The 20669-nt window shown below is 40.2% G+C and overlaps 1 protein-coding gene across 4 annotated transcripts in view; it reads right to left on the bottom strand.

Annotated features, from left to right (window-relative positions):
- The window catches only part of ptprk (protein tyrosine phosphatase receptor type K), a 110446-nt gene that overhangs the window by 33672 nt on the left and 56105 nt on the right, over positions 1–20669 (bottom strand). For all 4 annotated transcript variants that reach the window (XM_034135506.1, XM_034135505.1, XM_034135507.1 and 1 more), the window contains exons 6-10: positions 18159–18237; positions 16593–16708; positions 15439–15613; positions 7861–7973; positions 7237–7417 (exon numbers count right to left, since the gene is read on the bottom strand). In XM_034135506.1, the coding sequence (XP_033991397.1) occupies positions 7237–7417; positions 7861–7973; positions 15439–15613; positions 16593–16708; positions 18159–18237 (664 nt within the window). The remainder of the gene's footprint in view (positions 1–7236; positions 7418–7860; positions 7974–15438; positions 15614–16592; positions 16709–18158; positions 18238–20669) is intronic.

Raw genomic sequence — 20669 nt, 5'->3', positions numbered from 1 at the left:
ATCTACTTCAGAGGGTTGCTGTGTTCTTGTAATTTCTACAAAGATACCAAATGAATCTGTGTCTGATACAAGTACAAAGCTTTGAAAGAGAAGAAGCGATGGAAAAAGTATTCAGACCCAAAACACTCTATACCATGCAAAATCTTAAGAGTGTATGTAAAAAGTGAAATACAAATAGTGAGAAAAAGTAAATAGGTGTATGTCAAATATGTATGGTAGTTGAGTAGATTTACTTCCATCACTGTATTAAAGACAGGATAAGTCCAGTTGAACCTTTGTTGTTATTCTTCAGCTAATATCATATGATTTGACATCTGAGAGCCTAATTTGTTATCTTGACAACAAAAACCAGTTTAATCAGGTTCAGCGGATAACAATTATGCCTCCATTAACTCTAATGCTGATCTCGCAGATTGACTCTGGACAGGGCGAACAGAACTAATTGAATTAAAAGTTTTGTTTATTGTTCCTGATAAACTGACTTCCCTCACACTGATGGTCATTATATCACCTGTTGAAGTTCCATCTTCCTCTCTGTCTGTAACCCAGCTGCTTCTCTATGTCCTCCCAGGTTTTTTTTAATAAAAACAGCTCACCTTAAATAGAGAGGCGAGTCTCTGCACAACCCCTCATTGTCTAGCTCTCTGTTTTTCTCTGGGTCTTCCTCTCTCAGAGGAGACAACACAAGGACACAAACTTGTCGCTTCTTCTGACAACCCATTATCTGCCTGTCACTCACACACACACAGAAAAACTCACTGGCATGGACTCTCACACAGGATTATTACCCAAATACACACACCTACACACACGCTTCAGGATGTGACAGAATCAGGATTAAATCTGGGCAGAGCACGTAGAGGTGTGTGTTTATGTGTGTTTGCTCACCTCAATAAAACTTCTCATAATAAGAATGCATCGTCAAGGACAAACACAACTCTCTCTCACACACACACACAAACCCACACACACATACACAGGTTGTAAGCCAAATGCAAACATGTTGAGGTTAGCTAAGTCATTTAGATGTAAATGGCTCGCTAATAAAGAGACATAGCGACATATGAGAGAGAATGAGGAAGATGGAAGAAAGGTTGCGAAAACACCGAGGCAGGTAATTGTCTGCTGAGCAAATATGAGGGCTCGTCTGTGTGTGTGTGTGTGTGTGTGTGTGTGTGTGTGTGTGTGTGTGTGTGTGTGTGTGTGTGTGTGTGTGTGTGTGTGTGTGTGTGTGTGTGTGTGTGTGTGTGTGTGTGTGTGTGTGTGTGTGTGTGTGTGTGTGTGTTTATAGCCGAAGGGTTGGAGCATTTCATTTTGGCTTCAACCTGTTATTGGATGGTTGACATTTAAATAAAGGGAGAAGGAGACTTCCTGTTTTTTCTCTCCGTCTCTCCTTTTAGCTCAATCTGTTCCTGTCTGTCCGTCTCCTGTTTAAATCAATACCTTTGATCCTCACCATAAACCTTGCTATTAGGACAATCACAGCCACATACACACACGGAGAAACAAACACACACACACACACACAGAGTTAAGGCAGTGTAATAAATTGTATTGATTTTGGGGTCTCCTGATGCTAACAGCCTTTCACAGTGAGATGCTCTTCAACATGGAATTAAAACAAAATATATGACTCGCTGCCTGACACACACACACACACACACACACACACACACACACACACACACACACACACACACACACACCACACACACACACACACACACACACACACACACACACACACACACACACACACACACACACACACACACACACACACACACACACACACACACACACACACACACACACACACACACACACACACACACACACACACACACACACACACACACACTCTCAAACCTGCTTTTCAAAACCCCATTCCCTTCCTTGCCCACAATGCACTGCTGCTTATCTTTGTCTATTTACTGACTGAAGATAGTGAAAGAGGGTAGAAGGCAAGGTGGTAGGAGAGGCACATGGAGAATATGAACACATGGAGGGAAGACAATAAGAAAGAAAGAAAGATGGAAGGACAGAAAGAAAGAGAGAAAGAAAGAAAGGACCAGGAGGAGGGCAAAACGAGTAGCATAGAAAATGAGTAAAGAAGAGTGGGAAAACAAAGCAATGCGAGGAGAAATGAAACCGGGGCTGCAGGGAGCGAGGGACAGATAAAAGGAGCAGAGAGAGAACCGGGAGAGGAAGATGAGAGAGGGAGAGAAAGAAGCAGAGAGGAGGAACGGGGAGAGACGATAACTAGTTTGGAACGTGGCCAGACTGGAGCGGGACCCGGTCCAACGGTAAGCCACAGAGGCTGCCTTGTCCCCCTTCTCCCTCCTCCGGTAGACATACAAACGGCGGGATTCATGTAGGAACTAAAAGGCTTTGTTCTCCACAGATGGAGCTTTGAAAACAACAACAATACCAGTAAACACCAACAATAACACCGAGGACGGCAAGCTTCATATCAGCCCAATCCAGAGGTTGGAATTAAAATTAAGGGGAAACAAAAGGAAAGGAAATTAAACTAAATGAAATAGAAGTATGCAGAGGGCGAACAATAAATAACCCGTCCCTCAATGTGAAGCATTAGAAGGTGCCAATAAATATAAAGTAAAGAAGACATACAGTAGAGCAGGAGACAGAAGCTTAAGGAAGAGCAGAGAAGAAAGGAGGAAAGCGAAGGGGAGGGGGATACAGAAAAGGTTGACAGGAGATGCAGCTAAATCCAAGTTAATCTGTCCAATTAGTTCACGGTAATCCCTCCACTGTCATGAGGAAGACAAATGAAACTCCCGTTATGAATTCAGTCTCTAATTCTCATTTTCTCTCTGCATGGTCTCTCTATGGGCCAGGTTTAAGCACATGAAAGGTGCAAAATGTGCGCCGCAGCATTCATTCATTCAATTTACACTCTGTGTGCTGAAGCTCTGTGAAATTTGATTTGCCAAAGCAGAGGATAATTAGGAAATTAGCAACCAGGAAAGTGTCAAAAAGGGTTTAGATATCATTAAGTGGTGGGATATGTCACACATCAACAAGCCAGAGTATATGCAGGAATCCTGAAGTCAAATTTAAGACCTTTTAAGACCTTTTTTAAGACCCTTTCCATACATTTTAAGACCTCATCGCCACTTTGAGTTTTAACCGGTTACATTGGCGACACACTTTACCTCACATTGACTATATACAGTATTGATTGTCCTTCCTCCTTATCTTCCAACCATTTGGACGCAAACTTGCATTTCCCCATAACGATGTTGTTTAACAACCGGCGTAAACGGACCTTCGCGCGCTATCAAGCAGTGAGCGTGCGATGTCCTGTTCAGATGACGTCAAACCCAACGGGATGCCATAAATAAACTACACAGAATCACACTACACACCTACGCAATGATTACATTCAGGCACAATTCTGGTTCACATTCTCAAATGTCCTCTTTTCTATGTTCTCTTTCGAGTCTTGACATTTGCATAGAGTATCTTGAATTAGCTAAGAACGAAAACAGCCCAATTTATGTCACGACCCACGCCTCCTTTCATTTCAAATGGTAAAGTATTGCAGCAATGTTATTGCATTTTTTTTGGAGTTCTGAGATGTTTTTCTATTTGTCCTTTACAGTAACTATATCTTTCCAGTTCCAACACAAAATATATCTTTATATGTATACCTAATAGAATTGTAGGCTTCTCTTCTCCACCTAACCATCTGCATGTGGCTGGAAAATGATCCAGGAGAAAGCTAACTCTTCAAATGTTCCATAATCTACCACATGAACAAACAGTGGACTGTACTGTTGAAGCCATTTCAAGGGTCTGACCCCTAAAGCATCATAGTGCTGACTGTGTGTGTGTGCATGTGTGTGCGTTTCCATATATAGAAAAAAGTACATTTGATATATTGTGTGTGATTCCTGCTACATCTGTGCCTGTGTGTCTGGAAATGTGTGATTCCATTCTGCCATTAATCCAACTGATGCTGAGTTTGTACAACATACGAGAAATACTGTGGCTCTCTGAACTGTGTGTGTGTGTGTGTGTGTGTGTGTGTGTGTGTGTGTGTGTGTGTGTGTGTGTATGTGTGTATGTGTATGTGTATGTGTGTGTGTGTGTGTGTGTGTGTGTGTGTGTGTGTGTGTACATTTCTCTCCATCTCGATACTGCTTAGTGTGTCACTCTTCTGTGTTTGACCATGCCTGTAAGTGAGTGTGTGTGTTTTAGTGTGTGTGTGTGTGTGTGTGTAACCTGCCATGACCAAAAGGTTTTCAGCAGAAAGTGTAGGATTTGGATTAAAAGCTACTTCATCAACTCACACACACACATACTATACACACACATGCACACACACAATCACACACAATCACTCACTTTTCTCTTCAAGTTGATTATTTTTCACCCTTCTGACATGAGCAATGAATCACAAAAGAAGACAAATTGAGAGGAATTGGAGACAGAAGGAACAAGAGAAAGAAGAAGACAGAAAAATAAATAAAGGGTAGCAGAAGAAGAGATGAAACGAGAGAAAGAGATGAAATCATCCCTCTTATATCAATTGCTCTGCAGTGATTTCTGCTGTGTATCTTATTACCGTTATTGGTTTTTAATTAAACACTGTTTTGTGTGTTGACATGGTGTTTGTGCACAGTGTGTGTGAGTGTGCATGTCTTCATCATTTTGAAATCAAACTGAATATTCAGTCAACTACAGGTGGCGGGATCAGACAAACCTAACCAAACAGAAAAAGCAAAGGAATCATTACCATTTAAATAACATTTCTACCCCGTGTGTGTGTCTGTATCTCAACAAACACATATACACATATCCACATTTGTGTGTGTGTGCGCTGATACATGTGTATCAGGTTTGAGATACCTTGATCACACTGCAAACAATGAGAACTACAGGAAGGGATTCGTCAGGAAATTGTCAGGGAGTAGAAGAATTGTGGCCAATTTATATAGTGTTGGATTTAGCAAAGGGATTTTGTGTGTTTCAATTTATGCATATTAGTTGTGTGACACAGGATAGGGATTTACCTCACTTAAAATAAGACTGCATTTTTATTGTTCAGAGGAATAGTTTGACATTTTTGGAAATGTGCTTACTTCCTTTCTGCAGGTTATATGTGATATGAGGCTACAACCCGTTAGCTTAGCTGAGCTTAAAGGGGAAACAGTTTGCCTCGCTGTAAGGTGTGTTAGTACTTCTAAGGTCCACTATTTAACATACCAGTATTATGTCTGGTTTTTGTTATTTGTGAAAAAAGCCAAAGTTTAAAAACCTCAACTTTTTTTTCACAGGATATTATGGGCTTGACTATTTCTTGTTTGGGTTTGTCACTGTGAGGTTGGCAATTAGCGGGAACACCAGTGGCCATACTTGGTAATGCAACCTCGAGCAGCATTATGTTACTAACACTGATCCAAAAAGAAAGGGTAAAAATCTTTAAATCTGACAAGGAAGTTATGTTTTTGGTTTGGTTTGTTTGTTTGTTTGTTTGTTTGTTAGCAGGATAAACAAAGAAACACTAACGGGGCTGATACACACATTTTCTCTTTTAAGAACTATCTTGTTCTGGAACATGTGGACATTTCTTTTCAGTTTGAAATAATAAACACCTGTTTTTTCTAGTGAATTCATTGCAACAGTCTCTGCCTATAAGCAGAGTGTTTGCATATCTTATATTAATAGTTTGAAAACATTAAACTACATTGTTCATTGGGACAATTGCTGCAGTGCTAGTGTCTGAAATTCATTAGAGTAGAAATCAAAGACCATGAAAGATTGAAGATCTCTCTCTTTGCTTTGTCAGTATGCACATTATTCAAATACACAGGATGATATGATGTAAGTCTCTAAATTCATAAACAGATCTCCCTGCTTTTGGTCTGATATCAACACATTGTGTCGATTACAAAGAGTTATCGTCTTTCACTCAAATGTGTTCCTGCGTGAGTGAGGAGAGGAAGATTCATTTCCTTTTCCTGTCAAACAGGAAACTGTTCAATACATGAGTCGCCTGAACAAGTCTATGACTTCCTCTCTGTCAATAAAAACCACACACACACACACACACACACACACACACACACACACACACACACACACACACACACACACACACACACACACACACACACACACACACACACACACACACACACACACACACACACACACACACACACACACACACACACACACACACACACACACACACACACACACACACACACACACACACACACACACACACACACACACAGGTTGGCAGACATCAGTCAGGCCCTGTGGTTATGAGTTTTCATCTCTCTTTCATTTTCATTCTCCAGTTTCATCATTCTCTCGCGCTCTTTCTCCCCGCTGCCGCCTCTATTCTCCTGCTTTTCTTTCCAGGCCTTATTGTTTTTCATCATCTCTCCATCACTCCTTGATTCTCTTTCTCATTCAAACTCGCTGCTTTTCTTTCTGTCTCTTTCTCTCGCATATCAACCCTCTCTCCCTCGCTCCGTCTCTCCCCCTCAGGCTAGCTGTGTTTATATTTCAGTCGTTTATTTCTACAAATGTCAGACAGTGTTTCTGCCCTCCGACTATTGATCCACAGAGAGGGAAAGAGACGGGGGGGGGGGGAGAGGCAATGAGAAAAAGAGGGGGGGAGGGCAGCCAAAAGGAACGAAGTAGAAAGAGAGGTAGATGGGAGATATGAGAGAATGAAGGAGTGGCAGTGAGAAGAGAGAGAAGGAAAGAAAAAGCAGGATAGAAGTGAGAAAAGGTGGAGAGAGCCTCCAGTATTGTAATCACTCTTTCTCTCAGATCAGTGAGCAACCACGGACTGACTCAGGCTCTCCCACTCCTTTTTTCTCCAATTCTCTCCCTCACTACACCTCTCCTCCCCTCTCCCTGCCTGCTCATAGTATAAATATCACTCCACAAACTAAAATATAGATACGTGGACTAAAAAAAACAACAGTAGACAGACGGATCGATAGATAATCAGACAGGGAGACAAAGCTGTGTTGCACGCTCCAGTTACTTACCTTTTATTCTTGCAGAAGACAATTTCTCATATTTTAGTTGGATATACATGTTTATAATACAACTTCATGGCATTCACTATAGTAAAATGTATAAGGAAAATGTGTATATGTAAGGATTATAATGGAGAACTAGTTGTTGTTTTCATTATATATATCACAAATTGGTTTATTAAACAAAAACAGCATTTCCTACCTGCACATTTGGTCCGGGTGATGAGTGGGGGTCCAGATTTGCCCGTCCCACCCTCTCCTGGTCTGGTTAGTAACACTCGGACCTCGTACTCTGTGTCGGGGTCAAGATGCCATAACTTGTAGTTTGGAGAGTTGACGGCGTGAGTCTCAATCCAGCTGCCTGATGTCATGCGGTACTCAACCTGAAAGGAGGGAAATCACACATTACAGTTATTTGAGTATTTGGTATTAATCAGATTTTATGCTCAGTATGAATGTAAATGTCAGAGAGGGAATCTAAAATTATATTAGCTTAAAGGAATAGTGTTGTATTAAGAAAAGGTTCTTGGCAGTTTTCACCTTGTTAAAGTAGTTTTCACTATAAAACACCTGAAATGAACCCTAATCATATTTTAGTGACATTATTTATGACCATTTGTGTGTATACATGATCACAAATTATGTTATTGAAATGTCATACATTAGTCCAAAATGAACAGTTAAAATGCTGCTTAAAGAAGTAATGAGAGAGAAGTTGAACTGTGATAAAGAAGTCAGTCTGTTTGCTTTTGGGGAAAGGATAAAAGGTGATTGTTGTGGTTGTTTAATGCTTCCCAACTACACAATGTCTCTTACTGAACCTTACCTCTTTGAGTATAATAGGTCCATCTCCAAATATGGAGTTAGCATTCAGCTGAATCAGCAGATATGTGGGGCCGACACCCAGCAGCTGGGGCGGGGCGATGGGGTGCGGAGGCTCTGAGGAGGAAAAACAAAGAACAAGATCAGAAAAAGAGTATTCAAAATGCCTCACAAGAAGGTCACACAAGAGTGTAGAGACAACATGATGTAGGCACGAAGCCTAGTTGGTGTAACAGCTGAAGGGATTTTCGTTTAGATTTTATATAAACTACACTAATGGAACAAATTGTAAGGAGCATCCAAACAAGTGGAAACTGCACTGACCTGCAATATTATGACAACCAAGCAGTGTGTAAGTAATGGTGAGCTAATTGGCTAGATATCATGCTAGGGAGTAGCAATATGTTGAGATCTATTGTGTTCAGCTGTTTTGTTTAAATGTTCCTGTTCCTACCTTCTAACTTACAATAACTGAATACTACTTTACATGAAGAGAGTGCTTTTGTAGACACGCAAAGACCCAAACTTTATATATAACACAACTAGCAATATTTGTCACTTGCACTATTTCTGAAGTATATAATATAATTACACTGTCGGAGGACTCTGGGACTTTAGATTCTGATTGCGAACTACGCTGTGCGCACATCGCCGTGCATATGACAACCTTTGAATCTTTGAATTGAAATGTTGTTTAATGCATTGACTCTCCTGTTGTCGGAGTTATAATGAAGTTAATATTAATGCAAACACGCCCTCCGCAGCTGCTTCACATCAAAAGCCTTCCACCTTCAAAACAACAGAGTGGAAGGCTTTTATTGGGAAGCAGCTTCAGAAGGTTTTTCCGTAGTGGTCCATACTTTGATTCCCTTTCACACATGGAATATGCAAATGTCCCGGCTTTGCCTTTATAAAGTTATATTCTTTTTTATTTTTCATGTGTCTGTAATGTAAATGTCCCTTTAGCTTAATTCAGACATGGCAGGAAATGATGGAAAGAGTTTCAATGCTAGCGTGATATTTTGCTTCTGGTGCCAGAGGTGAAAGAAAAGCTGCTTTGAGTTTTAAAGTAATGACATGACGGGGGAAGAAGAGTGTTCTCTTACGCATGAGTGATAGATGTAGCTATCGGAGTGAATCTTCCAATGCATTTTCTCATCGGTTTCATCAGTTAATATTATTAGCGAGCGTTTTCTGCTGCCTACTTTGTAAAGTCCATAAGTGCACAAGCAGGGAATGATAACAAGTTAACCTCCTCTGCCCCTGATCGTGCTCAGAAATGTAATTGAGTGATCGGTTATGAGAAGGATCTCCTCTAAAAATATAAATTGGCTTTAACCCTCTTCATGGAAGTGGTTCAAATGTATTTCAGTACCTGCTGCTGCTGCTGCCTTTAAGTTAATCCAAAGTGCAACCTCATCAGATTTATGTTGTGAATTCTAAGTACAAGACATGAGGCCTACATATTACATTTGCATTAGATTAAAGCAATGCTGTGTTCGTCTAAAGTCGGCTTTGGTTAGAAATTACTTGCTAACTGCAATTAAAATGCATTTAGATTCAAGAATCTAAAGGGAGGCTGTGGCTCAGTGGATAGTGTGCTGGACTTCGAATCAGGGGGTAGTAAGTTCGAGTCCCACTGCAGTCAGCATGTCGTTGTGTCCCTGGGCAAGACACTTCACCCCAAATTGCTCCTGTGGGGATTGTCCACAGTACTGAATGTATGTTAGTCGCTTTGGATAAAAGCGTCTAACAAATGACATATAATGTAATGTAAAGAATCAGTTTCCCAACGTCAAGTCAATTTTACAAAAAGCTTACCAACTCTTTCTGTAATTGGACTGCTTCTTTTTATCTCCTTCTTTTTTAAATTGGTATGGTTTACCAAGGGAAACAGAAAGGGATAATCACCATCAGCTACTCAAAATGACCCCCCATTGGGAGGTAGGCTAACCAAGCTAGGACCTGAGGCTATTCCATTACATGTTTTATAATGTTTTTCTTAAAATGGACTACGACTGGGATTTGGTGTACAACCCTGTTTTGCAGAATGACAATAAATGATCCTTTAATCCTTGTATTTCACAAAAGGAGCCATTAAAATATTGTTTATGTGTAACACAAACTATAAAGACAACTGAATGAGTAATGATGGGGTTATAATTATATCATTTGATTGCATTATCTGTAGTTTTCATTCAACGCATGTCTTGCAATTCAGCCATGAACTACGTCCTATGATGCTCCCAGTTTATAAATACTGTGTGTGTGTGTGTGTGTGTACTATCACGTAAATGTGATGGATGTTTGATGGTTCAGGGCCAGTCAGTCAGATCAGAGCTAACTGTCACGCATCTGTGATTGACACGCCGAAAGCACAACACACACAACCTTAAAACACGCAGCATCAAAGATTTATCTACTTGACACATACACACACACAGATCAGAACATGAATTAATCACAAACACTCTTCTCGCACACACACATACAGTAAATCATACGGATTTTATCTCTCGCAGCCACATTCTCAAACACCACAAGGCAATGTTGCTATCAGTATGAAGATAGGAGAGAATTTATTTTTTTTGTATTTGCAAACCAGCTTCAATCATATCATATCAAAGTAAGTATTATCTACATTATATGTGTGTGCATGTGTGATACTGTGCATGTTGTTCCTTTAAAATCTTTATTTTGCGTTGCTGTCTCCTCTTTTTCTCTTTTTGTGTTGCATTTGTGCGTGTGTGTGTGTGTGTGTGTGCGTGTGTGTGTGTGTGTGTGTGTGTGTGTGTTGAGTATGGCTGTCAGAGAGGTGCAGGCTGGGAAGTGTCTTTTTAGCAACAGATGAAACACTGTAGTTTGACAGCACATGCAAACACAAACACACATACTCAACACACACACACACACACACACACACACACACACACACACACACACGTAGAGTTGAATCCAGATAATGAATGTTGAAGTGACTTCAGAAAACCAACAACATCAACAACATGTCAGCTCGCGACGCCATCAAATAAACAAAGTAAACAACTTGATAATTAACTAAATAAAGCAAAACCAAAGATAAATGTATTCAAGCTTACAAAACTATATTCTTGTCTGCTCTCAGCCTGTGTGTTTACTTGAATCCATGTTTGTGTGTTACTTTAAATCTATTGAATATCTAAAAGATAAATAATACACATTAAATGAAACTGTATTGGGTGTAAGTGGGTCATTTTGTGACTCCGGAGAAAACAAGAGCTGGAACGGGTTCAAACGTTTCATTTTCTTTCTCTTTTCTGTTCCATCACTTGTCATTTGTACAGTTGACCTAAAAAAATCTAACAAATCATCAATGCTGTTGTTTTGAGATGGGTTTGTTGTCAGCATCTTTTTTATTATTAATCACATGTGTGAACCCTCTCATCATTCCTCACTTTTATGGGACAAATGTAAATGATAATAACAAAACAAATCAGCATGGGGAAGACTTCAAGTGTGTGTGTGTGTCGTTTTCTGACCTAACCCGTCTGCTTGATTAATTTGTTTTCACCGTCACTCACTTTCTTCACTCATATTAGAATTGAAAAAACCTCCAGAGGCTTTGGTAGATTGTCTGATTTAAGATTTATGATGTAGCAAACAAACAACAAGTCAGAACGACATAAAGAAAGAAAAAAAGAAAGGAATGTTGTTGTTGGTGACATGCGCCCACTAGGCACGCTCTTTTTTTGTTGTCCATCGTCAGCAAACTTGTCAATAAAGTTTACTTTTCATAAACTGCTGCAGACATCACCATGGCTTACTGCAGGACAACTGACCTCAAGAGGTGTGTGTGTGTGTGTGTGTGTGTGTGTGTGTGTGTGTGTGTGTGTGTGTGTGTGTGTGTGTGTGTGTGTGTGTGTGTGTGTGTTTCAGACACAGTATCGATAGCCGGCAGTGGTTGTAGGTTTTCTATAGTTCCATAATGCCTGAAGCTTCACCTGTCACTATAACTTAGAGTGAGCGTGGGTGTTGGTGTGTGTGTGTGTGTGTGTGTGTGTGTGTGTGTGTGTGTGTGTGTGTGTGTGTGTGTGTGTGTGTGTGTGTGTGTGTGTGTGTGTGTGTGCCTGTGTGATGGGTAATAAAGGAGAAAGGGACATTTTAAAAGTGGACCATTAGAGGTTTAAGACAGTTGTGCATCTTCAGATTTCTGTTACATGTGTGTGTTTGTGTGTGACAATGATATTGTACGAGCTTTTTAGGCCATGGATTGTGTGTAATGCAAGCTGGCATGATGTGTATGTGTGTATGTGTGTGTGTGTGTGTGTGTGTGTGTGTGTGTGTGTGTGTGTGTGTGTGTGTGTGTGTGTGTGTGTGTGTGTTTGTTTGTGAGTGTGATACGAGCTGGCGTGATGTCACTGCAAGAACCAGAGGGCAAGGCTTTATTAGAGTTCGACTCTGATCAAACATCTAGTGACACACACATAAACACATTAACCACAAACACACAGACACACAGTCAGTATCTCCCACAGCAACAAATAATTATGAACTGGTCATTGACAGTTTAACTTGTCCATCCCTCTTGTTTTGAGGGCTGTGTAACAAACTTACACTAATGACTAAATACTGCAGATTTTCTAAAGATGGCATTGCATGTCTCATACTATTTGTAAATGTGTGACTTGATCAGAAATTGTTTTGTTCAGGCAGAGATGGTGTATAGCTTTTTGTGTTTGGATACTATTTAAAATTTGAGAGGTTTAGCATCTTTTTTTCATTTAAAAATAAGGAATTTGTAGAAAACATTGATTAGTTTATGCTTAAATAACAGGGAACTGAAGAAAGTCACTGTATTGTTAGGCTACTGAAACATGGGTATATCAGGGCTAGTTTTGAGATTTTGATTTAATTCAAGAACGATTTACATGCCAAAGTCAAATGATAGAGTTGGCTGTGTTTTGTGTTTGTTAATTAAATAGTAGAGCTTTCTATGAAGTGAATATCTTTGTATAACTTGGATAAAAAAAGCAATTTGAAGATCTAACCTTATACTTGGGCATTTTTCTGCCAATGTGTATACTAAGCCAATAATTAAATAATTGGAAAAAAAACTTGACAAAGTTAAATTAAAACTGAATTTTTTATTTTCTGCTCAAGGAGGAGCCATAATCATCAATCATCAAGTATAATAATATACATTATATCTGGCAATCCCATGTCACTCCTTTTCATGCTCCCATGATGCACCTCTGCCTCAATGAAATGTGCTTCTTTTCTCTGATCTTGACAGCTCCAGCACACACAGAGGAAGCCGATAATGGCACATCTCATGTCATCTACATGTTATAAATATCAATAGGCCTGTGCGTACCTGCACTGAGGCAATCTCCCTCCACCCAGCAGACCACTTTAAGGCTTTGAAAATGAAACCTGAGTAACTGTCCTGCTGCCAAAACATTTTTAAGGCATATTTTGACACTTTCTTATGAGTCAAAACTCACATTTTCCGGTTCAGCAGATTCCTACCAGATCCCTCCATAAATCACCCCTCATTTTTCTTTCTACCTTTAATTTCCAGGATAAATAAATATTCAAAGCATAAATATCAATAATGCAGCTTAACTCTGTCCATATTCACAGTCGTCAGTGTCCTGCAGGGAATCTCAAATCTCCAACAGGCATACTTTTCAAGAAATGTTATGAACATATTCCCTGTTCCTTTGATTTTTCTCTGGCTCTCATCTCCCATCTGATATTTCGAATAAATAAACATGAGGCTTCTCTCCTCTCCACATTCATACATGCAGCGCTTATTCTTTTATTGTGATATCTTTCTAACAACCAGACTCTGGATCAATATTCACAATCGGCAATATCCCTCAGAGCTCCAGAAGCATCTTTCCACATATTGAGAAAGTGGCAGTTTTTTTTAAACCAAAGCCTGGCTACGACACACACGTCGCTCAGTGCGCCACACTGAACCTGAGTCTATTTTCATATATGTAGATTAGTCCTATTCATGTTAAGACACATGCCTCCTTCTGAGCGGATCCTTCATCCCTCTTTCTTCTCAAACTCAAAAAAAGATGTTCATGATAAATAAACATTAGCCACTTACGTATTCCTACCACTTCAGCGAGGTCCTGCAGAAGAGTGCGTCTCAAAAAACGCCATATGTTCTTGACCAAAGAGGAAACCCTCCCAGTGGGGATTGTAACCCTAAGTTAAGCGATGATAGTCCCTTGCTCATGTGACATGGATTCAAACCTTTAAACTGGACAGTGTGAGAGCTCCATTATCTGAGCCACGCCAGCTGAAATTAATATTCATGTTGCTGGCTTCTGCTTTGATTTCTCATTTCTTTTCTCCTCTGCCATTCCTTATGCAGAATAATAATCATAACTCAGCTCGGCTGTTTACATATTCAGACATATTCCTGATTCTGATATGGATATTCTCGAGATAATGAGCAGACTATTTACATTTCACTTTTCTTCACCATCTCCACTTCTCTCTTTGCTCACCCCTCCTCTTCCTCCGTATCTCTCCCCCTCCTCCTCTATGTCACTCCCTTATCATTCTTTCTGAATCTCTTTCGCCCTCACCCCTCGCTCTGCCCTCCTCCCCCTGTCTCTCTCTCTCTGGGAGATGAATTGAATATGTAAGCTATTGGATGTGAATGAATAAAGCATCCCGTCTCAAACACACATTGGTGACACCTTATTAACCACATGTCAGCTGCACATGACAGCTGGAGCACACACAGCTTCCATTTACACACACACACACACACATTTGCTGCATACACATGTGCACACTATTGTAGCTGCTTCACACCCACACAAGCGCACACACACATGCAAACACAAGGCTGGCATACACACATCTACATATACTCTCCTCATTATTGTGTTAGCGACTTACATTTTATCAGTCAGACACAGTGAGTGCACATTTGACTGGAAAGACAACATTCAACATTTTTCAAAAGTTAAACACAATATGAAGTTACCCATAACACAATATATACAACTGGGTCAAGGGTCATCGAAAGATTCAAATCAACTTTATAACAGATTACTGAAAAAAGTGCGATTGTTTAATATTAGCTTAGCAGCCTTAGCTATTTTCCAACGGTTGCTTCAGGAAATTGATTTCCCCAAATGGTGAAGTGGTAGTAGAGCTTGTTGATATTATCTTACTCATGCATTATTTTTTGCATTGTTAAACGAACAAAAGCATGAGCTAAAATGTAAGGAATTTATATAATTGTGTGTTTGTTTGGTCTTTAAAATAGCCTAAACATTTAAATGCTAGCATTTCCACCTATTAGCTTACTAATAAGTAACCTGGTGTTGACCTCCATGGCCAAAAGTGAGCATATCAATGAATTACTATATAAGTTTGTGGGGTAACATGAGGGGTATTTATACAACAATAGTGTTTCACCCGAGCAGCCTTAACCACTATTGAAAGCTAGGTATCTACTAAAGCTGAGGTATCAAATAATAACTCAGAGAAAACTAAATAAAACAAATGTACTGCAGAGATAGCAAAACAATTAAATTACCTTGAAATTATATTTAAGAAAAGTACTCACCTCTGACGATAAGACCCGCAAAGTTTGAAACCCCGGAGCCGCGATCTGATTGGGTGACGCAGCGGTACAGGTCTTGGTCCTGACTGGTGACTTCTTTAAGGTGGAAGGTGGCGGCGAAGCGTCTGTGGTTGATGTTTTTGGTCAGAGCCACGGGAATATCTTCTCCATTTCTCCTCTGAATCACAGAAGAGAAAAACGCAGACAGACATCAGGGTCTGCAGAGGCTGGTAGAGGGTTAAGCTGCCTTGCTCTAGGTCACAAGGCAGCACTGGACCACACACACACACACTCACACACACACACACACACGCACACACACACCGAAAACACACACACACAAACACACACGCCCCCCTCTGCCTCACTGACAGCAGGTTTGAAGGTCATGACTACAATAGAGCCGTAATGAAATCAGCAGCTATTAAACTCTTAATCATGTTAGCTGCTAGGATGTATGGCCCGGGGGTCGCTCTTTGTGTGTGTGCTTGTGTGTGTGAGTATGACACACTATTATTGGATGAACCAGTCCAGAGGATGGCACACTGAATACCACGTTTCATTTCTTTGTGTTTGTCTATTTCTAAACCATCATTTTGGGTGCAAGCTAATGTATTTTTTGTTTCCATTTTTAATGTATTAAGTAAGGATTAAAAGTCTCATATTAAAGGGTTAGTTTACCCAAATGACAAAAGAAAACGTGTTTTCCATTTCTACCGAATGGCATCCATCCATGTAGATTTTGCTAATTTTTGAGCTATGATTTCTGCCTCTACCAATTTAACACGTCTGTAATGCACACAGTGTTGAGCATCAAACTGTTTACATGATTATTATTTTGGGTTGCGTATAGTTACGATTAAATCTGTTGTGTATTATCTAACCATTCAACTATATCTTGAATCAGTGCATGGGGATACATTTTGTCATTTGAAATGTTTCAGTGCTGACTAAGACATATTTGAGAGGGTCAAAAAGATCTAAAAACTATCTTCAGGGCTATTTACCATAAAACCTAAGTATGAAAACATGTTGACTTGTTGTCCTCTATAAAAACAGACACATTGCAGCAATACAGTATTAATGTGTAGCAATCATTTCTTATTCACCCCATAGCAGTAGACCGTTTGAATGGTGGTGCATGTGTATAGTTTTACCTGCAGCCAGAGTTTGTTGTTGGATGTTTCTCGTCCTGTAGCGATACATTGAAATGTGGCATTTTGTCCGGCGTTCACCTCCACATCCCCGAGACGAAGAAAGTGAGGAGATTTATCTACAGAGCAAATGAGGTTTAGACAAATTCCATTGAGTTTACAGCAAGGTTAACAGTATGCATTTGGTTTATTAGTTGTCTGTTAAAAGAAGTGGAAACAAGGTGACAGAGCCAGAGGGAGTTTTATAGAGACAAACAGGTCAGGTTATCACACACTGAGTACATTTCAGGACATTTTCAAACCCTCAGGTTCATTGTTACCTCCACCAAGGAGGTTATTATTACTGAGATTAGATTTCACTGGAGTCAGATGAAGCGCGGTGCTGCATCGCCACTGGGGGGTAACATCAATGTCACATCCAGTATGTATAATTCTGATATCTCCAGATTCCTAACGACTGTGCTAAGACATGAAATAAGCTTTTCACACCCTGAAGATGCAGTTCAGCTATCATATTCTTATTCTGGGGAGGTGATTGCAATCATAGATAGCAGCTACTATGGTGAATGAAAACACACACTCACAGACTAGCCTGCACGCATGCACTCACACACACACACACACACACAAACCTGTGTGTCCAGAAATGCAGCTGTGAGAATGAATGCTTCCACTGTGGAGTACTAATTCCTTTTCAAATACTTGCTCTTTCACATTAGGAGTCCTGCTCCTCCGCCTTTAACAAACTGGGGCGCTTATTTATTCGGATTGCAGGTAACTTTATTGACAGAATGAATGTCCTGTAATTTCTGTCAGATACATAATGCTACCTCCTGACAGGGAAAGGGAAAACAGACATACTCGGACCTCACAAATGGAACAAGAGGGCGGTGCAGGACAGTTTATCTTTATGACTTTTAATCAATAGAATCTATTAAGAAAATACATTTGTCCTCAGAGATTTCAGTGCGGCTACAAGACAGATGACCAACAGGAGTTGTAATTGCTTCCTATCCAACACACAGACCCTCCAGGAACTGCCCGAGGCCTGAGATTAACAGACCCTTCTGTTAACGGTAACATTTTGCGGTCGCAACTCTTTTCTGCCCTCTGGAAGTAAGGAAACACTCAAGCGAAAGAGAGAAGACGATTTGAGACGTAGCGAGAATTTAAAATGGATCGCAGCCCTCATCTCTTTCCTGTCAGCGTGAGACAAGACAGCTACTGTTCACTGTGTGTGAAACTGTGTGTGTGTGTGTGTTGAAGAGAGAGGGAAACTGCTGAGTGGTCAGAATCTTCTCTCTCTATGATTGCCCTAATACTGTCTCATTTCCCGCTTCACTCTCTCCTTTCTCCCCGATCTCTCTCCCCTTTTTTTTATTTCTCTCATATTTCTCCACAACTTGTCTTCTCTTCTCGCCGCATCCCTCCCTCACTGTGTCACCTTCCCACTTATCTAGCCATTCAAGTGCAACAGAAACCATCCCAGGTACAGTCTAATTAGTGGCCAAAGCTATCAGCCGCTATTCAGCGAACTAGGACTAATTGCTGGCAATGCTAATGACTCACCGCACGGATAGCTGAGCACCTGAATGTCGTCGATGGCGATGAAGCCGGCGCCGTCCGAAGCCTCGGCTTCAAAAATGACCTGAGAAAAAAGGAGAGAGAGATTTAGCTTTTTTGTCTTCATTACTATTATAATTGGGTAAAATTGTTTCAAAAATACAATAATTTATTCAAACAGGTAGTTTCATTCAGCTCAAATGTGTTTCACAAAAGAGATTTGAATAAAGGCAAATAAAAACAAACTAATCTACATACATCAAAACAGTGGTTCCACATTAAAGGAGAGTATTACTAGTAGCAGTAGAAATGCTTAAATAAAGATTAAATACATCTGAAACAAATTTTGAATAAATTATATGAAGCTTTTAATTGACCCATTGTCCGTTTATTTGTTTTCATTTCTGCTGAGTGCACTTCGAAATTGACTTTTTGAAAGTAAGGTTAATTAAAATAAACACAGAAAAGAGAGAGCGAGCTCTTACCCTCCATTATCCTGTGAATAGAATAACTTAAAGCTATCATAAAAGTACAAAAACACAAATAACATTGGAAATGTTTCCTAGGAGAAACCTTACATAACCAAAATGCTCTGTTTGCTCATCAGATGCAAAATCATCAACCCTCTTAAGTGTTGTAACTAAATCAGAAACTGTGCCCCATAGGCTTTAGATCATCCTGGGAGCACTAGCAGCTCCACAGTAAGACTCTCGCCATTTAAATTTGCAGTCAAAGTGATGGATCCAATCAGAGTTGGCACAGGGTAGATAGAAAGTCGGTGATGTGCACTAAACTGGATAAATACAAAGCTGCCATCGCGACTGCTACTTGATTTATACATTCAGGCCATAAAGGATGAATGAGATACTTCCTGTTGGATCAAAGTAATCCCAAGTAATGAAACCAAACATGGTAAGGTAGAGAAATGAAGGCTTGGATCCCATCTATTGGTTTTTCCTTCACATCTTACAAAAAGAAGCAATACTGAGGGAAAGATGTTGAATGGGATCTCCAAATGATGGTCATTAGCTGTAATTTACTACTCTTAGTGGTTGTGTCTAATGCTACTTCTCTAAATTCAATATTTCAAGTAGAGTGTGAATGCTGCATTCAACAGGTGCTTCCATTTCAGCCATTATCAACTCATGGTCTAAATAACTACTCTCTTCATCCTCGTTTATCTCTTCTTCCCTTCCTCCAATACTCACTCCTCCACTCTGTTTTTTTTCCATCATCATCCCTCTTTCGAGCCATTTCTCTCCCCTAACTCCTCTCTGTTTTCTAACTGTGTTTACTCAGCTAGGCGCGCCGTAATGAAAAGAGGAGAAGAGGGAGGAGATGAGGTGGCTATCAAAAAGGAGAGGCAGGGGGAGAAAGAGAGTGAGGGGGTGAGCCGTTGTTGTTATTCATCACCTGTAAAGGGAAATCTGCCGTGAACTGTTTACCCATAGCTTATCATCCCCTGCTTGTCACACTCTCCCCCTCTCTGTCTCCCTCCCCTACCAATCTATCTCCCGTCTTCCTCTCTTCTATCATCTTTCACTCATAGCTCAGTACGGGGCGCAGCAGAAAGACATCAGTTGACTTTTAATACCTTCATTCCCCGTCTGTCTGCCTGCCTCCACAGTCTGATTATTGATTATTAATGCAACCACTATTGTTTTAGTAGCCATAGCATGACCTCCTTTGTGAGTATATGTACGTGTGCAAATATATTAATGTAATTTATCTGAAAAAAATCAGTTTTCGAAGAAATTATAACCTTAGTTATAAAAATAAAAAAATGTTATGTCAAATGAAGTCCATAATAATAATAATAATAATACATTACATTTATAAAGCGCTTTTCCTGGTGCTCAAAGCGCTTACAAGCAAGTCAAACAAAATAACAACAAAAGTAGAAAGTGCTAAGCTAGGTGGAATAAGGGCAAGGGGTTAGTTGATTAGGAGTTGAAGGCAAGAGTGAAAAGGTGAGTTTTGAGGGAAAGCAAGTCACATGAAAAGTCCACGAAAGCACGTCACTGGGTGTTTCTCAATCGCGAGTACGCTTGCTTGGTAGCACATGTCTGCCGAGCATCTTGCTTCAGAAGCGAGTCAAGAATACTTCCTGACATTTGGAAAACAAAGAGTGGAACACGCTAGCAAGTGTGCAGGTGTGCGTCATATGAGACGCCCCGCCTTACATTTTCCGCCACAGATTTTGGAAATTGGTCCGTGCGCAAAGCATTGTGGGGATTTTAAGACCGCGGAGTCTACTCATGTGCAGCCTCGATATTTCTCCAAACGGAGTACGCCGGGCTCGGTAGATTTCCAAGTATGCTGGAGATTGGAACAGTACTTCGGCGGCACTCGATGACGTAGTATGCTTGAAATAGTGACTCTGAAGCAGCTTTACTCGCGATTGAGAAACACCCACAGTTAATATGCATAGTGTCCATTGCAAGTCTCTCATGTCTCTGAATCATGTTTCATGGGATTGTTAGTCTTTTCTCACCAAAGTTAGTGTGGATATGCAAG

Source organism: Trematomus bernacchii, unplaced genomic scaffold (genome assembly GCF_902827165.1).
Source record: "Trematomus bernacchii unplaced genomic scaffold, fTreBer1.1, whole genome shotgun sequence".
In the NCBI taxonomy this organism is placed as follows: Eukaryota; Metazoa; Chordata; class Actinopteri; order Perciformes; family Nototheniidae; genus Trematomus; species Trematomus bernacchii.
This window is presented reverse-complemented; position numbering and strand designations above follow the sequence as displayed.